The 9,314-nt window shown below is 33.5% G+C and overlaps 1 protein-coding gene across 1 annotated transcript; it reads right to left on the bottom strand.

The window, feature by feature from the left end:
- Window positions 1–1,918: 1,918 nt before the first annotated feature.
- Window positions 1,919–7,202, bottom strand: MSTN (myostatin). The gene is made up of 3 exons (XM_004426733.3): window positions 6,830–7,202; window positions 4,617–4,990; window positions 1,919–2,336 (listed from the first exon to the last, which is right to left on the bottom strand). Exons 1-3 carry the CDS (start codon window positions 7,200–7,202, stop codon window positions 1,956–1,958), a joined length of 1,128 nt encoding a protein of 375 aa, XP_004426790.1. The 3' UTR covers window positions 1,919–1,955.
- Window positions 7,203–9,314: the final 2,112 nt, after the last annotated feature.

Consider the following 9,314-nt stretch of genomic DNA (forward strand, 5'->3'; position numbering starts at 1 on the left):
CAAAAACATTTATGTACGTTGTTGCACTTAAGGATTTCTAGGCACTTTATAATTATTTTTCAATTCAGTTTGAAAATTGGTACCCCCAAAGCTCAAATAAATGTGCCAGTATCATTAAGTGCTAGAAAAAAGATGCCGCTTCCCTGTGTCCCTGTGGCTTCAGTAGAACTTGTAACTCTAAGACCATACACTCTTGCCAACTGCAATGCATTTGGAAATTGATGCTATGAAAACATATAAATAGTTTTCAGGTCAAGATAAAGAGAAATGAAACAGATATAACTAGTCCTTGCTTTGGTATGTTTAAAGCAACTTGACCAGAACCAATTTAACAGGAATCTCACTCATGAGAACTAGAGTAGCAGACCTAAAATTCCTAAAACAAACTTTTGTGCTAAACCATTAGACTTCTATAATAAAGTGAAAATCAGAAATCCAGAACTAGTCATAAGATAAAACTGTTGTGTCTTTCAAAAAAGGTGAAAACACTTTAATATAATTTATATTGTTTCTACACATTAGATGTAAGAAATGATTTCACTTAGTCATAAGTACAATGAGTTTGATTAACAAAATTCTAATTTACAAAATAGAAATATATGCAGACATATATTCGTTATGGAATTATAAAATAAAATTAACAATTCTTGTTAAGATATCATCAGTTTATTATTTTGCATTTCAGATGATAGAGTTAAATCATTTTGGTATGCTTAATAATATTTATAAGTATTAAAATAATGGAACGTTGAGATTTGAATACAATGACAGTAAACCATTGAAATTTCACATTCACATTATACAGCCATCATGAATCCATAAGTGAATGTTAATAGTGTAAAAAAATGTAAAATGATTGTAGTATAACCACCTAACCATTAGCATATGGAGTTTTAAGACCACTATTTAATCTGCTAATTTGCCCTGAAATATAAGCAGTTGCTTTTCTGTCATACATGAGATGTCTTTGTGCCTTAATACTTAATTTTAAATGTTCTTACTGTAAAAATATACCAAAGTAAATAAAAAAGGAGACACTTATTTACAAAAACAATGTTGTATACATATTATATAAATGCAATTATCTCAGTCTTTTTATACAATATTGATAGAATCAGTCATTTCCATTATTTTATCATAAAAACTGCCGTGTTGCAAAGGCAGGCTGCAATTTTGAAATTTTGATAAAAATGAATACTTTTTGGCTGCCTTTTAGGATAATGCAGTTTCTCCAAGTATGCTACTGAATCGAATGCTGACCTCTAGAAAAACGATTCTTCTTTCATTAAAGAAAATCCATTCCCCATTTGGAGGTGTATGAAAATGCACCTGAAGAAAGGAGAAACATTATTTTACTGAATGTTTTTATTTGATAAACCTGATAACATCAGCCATTCAACCCATTGTATTAGCACCATTGGCATGGATTGTTAATGTACTGTACCAATCATAATAGGAATGGAAACTTGCATATGGCGTACCATCCCTATTTTTGTGGAATTTCATCTTACCAAGTATGCTATCATACAATATAAATTCAAGTGTATAAGGATGATCCAAATGATGGTGTATAACAATCCTGCATTTTACCAATACTTTATATAAATTTTTCTGTAAATATTAAATGAAACTGTAAAGAAATAGACTTTAAAGCATACTCCTCTAATTCACTAGAACACAAGGAGAATTGCTTTCATTTACCTGCATGTGTTGTAATTTGATCTCCTAGTTCAAAAACTCTGGAAATCATAAACCTTTTTATTGCATTATTTATTTTGATGGTTAAATGCCAACCATTGCATATATTCTCTCTTTTAGTTCATATACTGTAGCTTGTGCTTAAGTGACTGTAGCATACTCTAGGCTTATAACCTGTGGTACATAATTTCACAGTTTCAGAATTGTTGAGGGGAAGGCCTTCCATGCTTGAGGAAGTTATGAACAAAATATAAATCTCATGAGCACCCACAGCGATCTACTACCATGGCTGGAATTTTCCCATATATTATTTGTTCCTTGCCATTAAAATATAGCATATTAATTGGAGACATCTTTGTGGGAGTACAGCAGGGGCCTGCTGAACCTCTTGGGTTTGCTTGATGTACAAGATGAGTATGAGGATATTTTTGTAAAAATACAAATTCACACTCTCCAGAGCAGTAATTGGCCTTATATCTTTTAGGTGCAATAATCCAATCCCATCCAAAAGCTTCAAAATCCACAGTTAGAGGGTAACGACAGCATCGAGATTCTGTGGAGTGCTCATCACAGTCAAGTCCAAAATCTCTTCTGGATCTTTTTGGTGTGTCTGTTACCTTGACTTCTAAAAAGGGATTCTGTATGAAAAGGAAAGAAGAATGAGTTATATTAATACATGCTGAAACACTTTCCCACCTAAAGACATCATTATTGAAGAAAGAAACTAGTCATTTTGCTTATAGCACATTTATGTTTAAATTTTAGAGCTTTAAGGAATTGTAATTTACACTAGGCTTGATTTTTCCCTTATGGCTCAAAAGAATGTAGCAGCAATACAAATTCCCCTGTAGTCAGATCTGTGTCTTTTTAATTTTATTTTCCCCACTTTGAGTATCTAAATGCCTGGCACATAATAGATGTTCAGAAAATCTTTATGGGAAGAAAAGAAAAGAGGGAGGAGAGGAGTGAGGGAAGAGGTTATCTCCCTTTCTTCATGCTTATTAATTAAATATGTTGGCTAAATATGTCTGATGACTTCTGGAAAGATAGGTATACTCATCCATCCTCCGTTCCCTAAGTCTTTACTCTGGGAAACTTGGATATTAAAGCCAGAGCAAAATAGTTACCTTCCAACACTGTATGGATTGTAACAGGAAAAAGGAAGGTAGGGTGGTGAAGGTGTTGGTCTGTGTTTTGGGTTGGAAAGAAAAGCTCTAAGAGGGGGAGGGACAGATTCAGAAGAAGATACAATAATATTTCCTTTATTCTTTCACTAAAAAATGAAAGAATTTCATTTCATTCAGATATTTAAACAATAATTTGCTAGTCTTTCCCCTGCCACAATCTTTGAATGCATTGAGATTTTGTTCCTTTTATATGGAGAAATCTGAGGAATATGTCATGTTAACCATCTGTTTAATAATAATTAAAACCTCTGTTACATTACCAGCTTTACATTAAAATGCTACCTATAAAAAAGAACACTTTATTAAATGATTAATAGTAGTTCTTATCCTATATCAAAATCAAAATAGACCTGATAGTTATTGTTATTTAAGATTATAAAAAACAATAACATCATTTTGGGAGATAATAACATTTTATGTTGCATATTTAAAGAAAAATAGATCATTTGGAAAATTGTATAATCTTAAAAGATTATGTTTTCATTTCAAGTAGATCTGATTTACTAGTTATATATTCTTTTTAACCAAGACCATTTAAAGACTGAAAAGATAGATTTATTGTTTGCAAGTATAATCTTTTGTTGTAAATTATGTCAATAGATGGAAGTAAAAAATATGGTCACATTAAATAAGCTTTTGAAAACAAATACAAAACTAGGTAAGCTGGACAAGTAACTCGAAATTTATAGTAGGTTTTAAAATGGCTTTTAGTAATTTTTATAATATATAAGGTATTGTCATCTGCTTGGCCTGATACTAAATTAGTTGGCATTACCTAAGTAAACTCTTGCACAAGAATGGTAAGGCAGCTCGGAAATAAAGCTAGGTGGCAAAGGTTAACTAGCCTGGAAATTTAAATTTTATTAGATGTGGGCCGACCCCGTGGCTTGGCGGTTGAGTGCGCGCGCTCCGCTGCTGGCGGCCTGGGTTTGGATCCCAGGCGCGCACCGACGCACCGCTTCTCCGGCCATGCGGAGGCCGAGTCCCACATACAGCAACTAGAAGGATGTGCAACTATGACATACAACTATCTACTGGGGCTTTGGGGGAAAAAGTAAATAAATAAAATTATAAAAAAAAATAAATAAATAAATAAATTTTATTAGATGTAATTCACAAAGTAATCTACATATATATCAGTGCATCAACAGCCTGCAAAATAATAAACATAATGGACATATTTATCATGACGGACCTTAAATATAGTATATTTAATAAAATATAAGCCTAAACATTTTGTACTTAGTTAATTGCTACAAGTAAAAGCATTTTATTTTAATTATAATTTTTGAAGTTTGTTTTTTTCTGCTTTATTAAGCCAAAAAATTTCAACACATTTGACACTCTTCTGGGAGGGAAAAGAGGTTTAATTTGTTGGGTATGTACAAGAATCCATTATAAAGATTTCATGTTTTTGTTCATGTAGCATATCAATGAAAAGCATTTTATATTTCATTCCCAATTCAAAAGAACTCCCTAAGAAGTTAAGGACTATGGTATAACTTTTTTTTTTTTTAATCTTCATGCAAAGTTGAAGTATCAAAAGGGTATTTCCTACGATATGAAATTGGACACCTACTTTTATTGGGTACAGGGCTGCCATTGGGGTAAGACACCTTTGTTTGGCTTATGAGCATAGAAAACTGGTAGTTATTTTCCACTATTATTCATTCACATTATGAATAAAAACATAACAAGGTTGTTAGAACATTATTTTCAGTTATCACTTACCAGCCCATCTTCTCCTGGTCTTGGGAAGGTTACAGCAAGATCATGACCATTCTCATCTAAAGCTTTGATTTCAATGCCTAAGTTGGATTCAGGTTGTTTGAGCCAGTTTTGCAACACTGTCTTCACATCAATGCTCTGCCAAATACCAGTGCCTGGGTTCATGTCAAGTTTCAGAGATCGGATTCCAGTATACCTTGTACCGTCTTTCATGGGTTTGATGAGTCTCAGGATTTGCACAAACACTGTAGTAGGAGTCTTTACGGGTCTCAGATATATCCAGAGTTGGGCCTTTACTACTTTATTGTATTGTATTTTAGAGCTAAATTTAAAGAAGCAACATTTGGGTTTTCCTTCCACTTGCATTAGAAGATCAGCTATAAATGAATAAGAAAAGAAAAAGAGTTATTGAAATTATTTCTTATAAAAAATGAACAAACCCCTCCATATTAATTGGTGAACATTTTTTTTCCATTTCCATTGGAATACCGAATACATATTTAGTCTTTTAAAGTGAAAAACTATGTAGAATTTCATTCATAACTCAGTTAGAAAAATATCAAAGAAAATAATTACTCTAGCTTTTCAGAATTTTTTAGATATATGTTTTTTCAGCTGTTTATGAGGAATCTACTTCCTTTCCAGAGAACTGTGGACTAAGGAAAATTCTATGAAGGAATGAACTGTGGATGAAATTTTAAAATGATGATGATTAGAGAGAACAAGAGACACCGTGGAGGAACATCCACTTAGAATTCTTTGGGAATCTGAGTAGTTACACTTACTGAGCAGCTGTACCAATCAGTCTGGAAGAAGGAACCCCTCCCCCAGGCCTGAATTACCTGGGGACAAGACACACTGAGCAACTAACTGAGCCTTGGGAATTAGGAGAAAATATAGTACATCTGTTATGTTTTGGCTCTGAAATAGCCTTTTAAAGGAACAAAACTAAGCAAGTAATTAGCACAAAAATTTAAATGTAATATTCAGCCTATCTCAAAAGTTAGAAAATATTGTCTTTACAGCCAGGCTGTCATTGTAAGCAGAATCACTAGCAATTTCTTTCATTTTGGTTTTCCAAGATTGTTTATAAATAAGGTAAATCTACTCTAGGACTATTTGATAGCAGAGTCTTAAAGGAAAATTATTTGTTGCATTATAACCTGATTACTTAATGAGGAAAACAATATTTTGAAACTGTTCGGAGTCCAGTTTAAAGTGGGTAAAGCACTGTGTAAAGCAAGATCACAGACACATGGCACAGAATCTTCCTTGTCATGCGTTCTCTGCGAAGGTGCCTGTCTCCCTTTCCTTGAGTATAGTTTTGAACTGACTGCAAAAGGAATAGTATGAAATATATTATCTTTCAGAAGCAATGTAGATACTACAGGTAATAGTCCTCTCTCCCATGAAGAATAAAATTATATTTGAGGAGGTTATTAAGCAATGTGCCTGCCTGGAAACACGCAGACCGGGTACTTTCAACAGTAGAACCATGTTCAAGGTGTAAGTAGGACTCTGTGAGCCATAACCTACTGGATTATAATGTTTGTTTCTTAGGCATTTTCTGATAATTAGCTCATGATTATCATTATGCTCTGTTTACTTCATCATTGCTCTTACTAATACATTAAATTTTTAAAAATATTTTTTCCTAACCTCCAGTGTAATAGCTTTCAAAATTAAATACTTTAATTTCTGAAGAACATAAAAACACTGTGAGAAATAGTTTTGAATAACAGAAGTCATTGTAGGTGTTCAGCAAATTCTCAAATAGGCTTAAACATCTACAAGTCTCTTCTCTATTATTAGTGGAAAAAACTTATTATGATAAATGCATATTTTAGGCAACCAAATGCAATTATGAAATCTCATATAAATTTTTAAAATTGCTTGTAGTGTCTCCCAATTTTTGCCTTGGTGGTATTAAGCTGTGAAAGCATAGCATGTTATCTTTGTTATATTAAACAAAATGATATTAATGCTATGCAAGCATTTTATTTTTTTTTTAGCTTTTTAACTCTCTAAGAAAACAAATAATGTAGCAGATTTCAGTCTCATTAGTGTATTTCTCATGAAATCTTGCAAAAAGAAAGCTTTCCTTCCTACTTACAAGCCAACAGCTTGTTAAAAGAGCCTGAAAATAGATCTGTTTCTCATAAACACTAGAGCAACAGTCAGCAGAGTTGTTGATATACACTAACAGGGCTACTTACACTCTGTAGGCATGGTAATGATCGTTTCCGTCGTCGCGTGGTAATCATCATCTTCCAAAGAGCCATCACTGCTGTCATCTCTCTGGACGTCATACTGATCAATCAGTTCCCGGAGCGGAGGAGCTTTGGGCAAAAGTTGTCTTATAGCATCTTTGCTGATGTTAGGAGCTGTTTCCAGGCGAAGTTTACTGAGGATTTGAATTTTTATGGCTTCTATTCGCGAAGATTTAGTGTTTTGTCTCCAAGTACATGCATTACACAGCCCCTCTTTTTCCACATTTTCTTTTTGCTCGCTGTTCTCATTTAGATCCACTGGACCAGCAACAATCAGCATAAACAGGTAAATATAAACATAGATTTGCAGTTTTTGCATGATTTTAAAATCAGTACAATCTTTTGCCTGGCTCTTATTTCTTCCTTTTACTTTTGTTTTGCTTTTGAGTAATGCCAAGCAAAATTTTAATGCCTGTACAGTCTGAGAGACAACTTGCCACACCAGTGAATCTTTTATCCTGTATTCCAAGTGGCTTTTTATATTCCAACTTGGATGAGACAAGTGTCGTCAGGATCTATGATTGGCTCTCGCTCCACAATGAATCTCGCTGTCAGAGGTTAAAACCCTGTCTGTCACAAGTCACCAAACAGTATTTTGTTACAGTCAAGGGTGAGCTGATTCATTTGACTACTTCATAAAAGAAGTAAATCTGCAAATAATGAAAGATATATGTGATATTTGAAAAATTAAAGTCTGTGTTAACAATAATATAAACTACACTTAAATCTTATTAATCTTTATATGTGAAACTCTTGTTATAATTTAAATAAGTAAATCTTAATTTACACTTCATACTTAAAAAGTTGAAATGTTACTTCCTCAAAAATTAAAATGATTTTTTATTATTTAGGCAAGCATTTTGAAGTAAAAAGAATTTTATTTGTTGTATTAAATTATTTTTAGTGCTGTGTAATTAGGGCAATATAAACTTAAATTAGGAAGACCTGTTAAAAGAAAAGTTAAGATTGTGATACTAGTAAAAGATTTTCAGCTATAATTTGAGAAACTTGTTTTCCTGACTAAATTCTTAGCACATGTTGAAAATCATACTTATTATAATGTTATATTGCACATGGAATTATTTTTAAATAATTTAATGTCTTATATTAATATGAAAATTATACTCAATTTTTGACTGATTACTATTAAGTTATTTTCTCTTCTCAAGTTGCAGGTTAATATCATTCTATCATTCAGAAGATGTGTTTCTTCATTGTTTATTACCAGGACATAATGTCAGCTAGTAGGAAAATCTCTGAACTTAGAATAAGAAGATGATGGAGTTATGACTGACAATGCAGCACTTACCACAATTTGCCTCCGATTTCCAGTGGTCGAAGTAACAAGTGTACTATCTTTTCTCCATAAATTATATCAGAATATTGTGAACACGTAAAAGGGAAAGAGCACCATATTAAAGGGGTGCCTGTTTTTTTGTTTCTCAATACTGTGATAAGTTTGCACCCCTTTGCCAATTTTGCATTTTGACCAGAGGGCAGACACCTGGCAGGGATTTGGGGTAAGGTTGGGAGCAGAGAATAGAGCTTTTTGTTCTCTAAATTTAAGTGGCCTCTGTAGGGACCAAACTCTCAACCTTAGCTTTGGGAGCCACAAGATCTAATCAAATGAACTATTAAAGAGCTGAACAAACATAGCCAGTGAGAAACAGAAGCTGTTTCCAGGCCACAGGAGATTTCTTCTTCCTACTGCTTTTTGGGAAGCTAAGGACTCCTAAGAGAGTTAATCCATTACTTTTTTTTCCCCCAAGAGAATGCAGTGGCTCGTATCAAATATTTATTTTTTAGGTCACTACCACTTTTGCACATTGTACACTGATTTACTGCCTCAGTGCACTAAAATGCAACTCAGTAGCCTGAAAAGTTAATGCATTTTCATCAAATTCTTAAGAGGTATCTACATCTCTTGAGAAAAAATGGCCTTACATAATGCATTAGATTTGCCCATCATTAAAGATTAAGGAAAACCAGACACAAACCAGATGCCCTGAAAGATTTCAGATACTCCTTGTTGTGGGACAATATTAGATCAGGCTTATAAAGTTTTATATATTTGGTAATTTTTTTTTTTAATAATTTTATTTATTTTCCCCCAAGGCCCCAGTAGATAGTTGTATGTCTTAGCTGCACTTCCTTCTAGTTGCTGTATGTGGGACGCGGCCTCAGCATGGCCAGAGAAGCAGTGCGTCGGTGCGCGCCCGGGATCCGAACCCGGGCCGCCAGCAGCGGAGCATGCGCACTTAACTGCTAAGCCACGGGGCCGGCCCATATTTGGTAAATTTATTTTTCAATGTATAAATCTTTGTAATGTTATAATAATTGTAAGGTATGCTCCTATACACTTCTTAGTAAGTCATACCTTTTTTTTTTTTAACTTGATTAGAATTGGATAGCACTTGGGAACTCAGACTCT

The sequence above is a fragment of the Ceratotherium simum genome, chromosome 9 (genome assembly GCF_057802395.1).
Source record: "Ceratotherium simum simum isolate JZ-2026a chromosome 9, ASM5780239v1, whole genome shotgun sequence".
In the NCBI taxonomy this organism is placed as follows: domain Eukaryota; kingdom Metazoa; phylum Chordata; class Mammalia; order Perissodactyla; family Rhinocerotidae; genus Ceratotherium; species Ceratotherium simum.

Excerpts from the sequence above, each read along its gene's own strand:
- MSTN (XM_004426733.3), bottom strand. The coding sequence starts at position 7,202 with ATGCAAAAACTGCAAATCTATGTTTATATTTACCTGTTTATGCTGATT. Across the intron at positions 4,991-6,829 it reads CATTACCATGCCTACAGAGT|CTGATCTTCTAATGCAAGTG; the intron begins GTAAGTAGCCCT and ends ATTCATTTATAG. Across the intron at positions 2,337-4,616 it reads GACCAGGAGAAGATGGGCTG|AATCCCTTTTTAGAAGTCAA; the intron begins GTAAGTGATAAC and ends CTTTTCATACAG.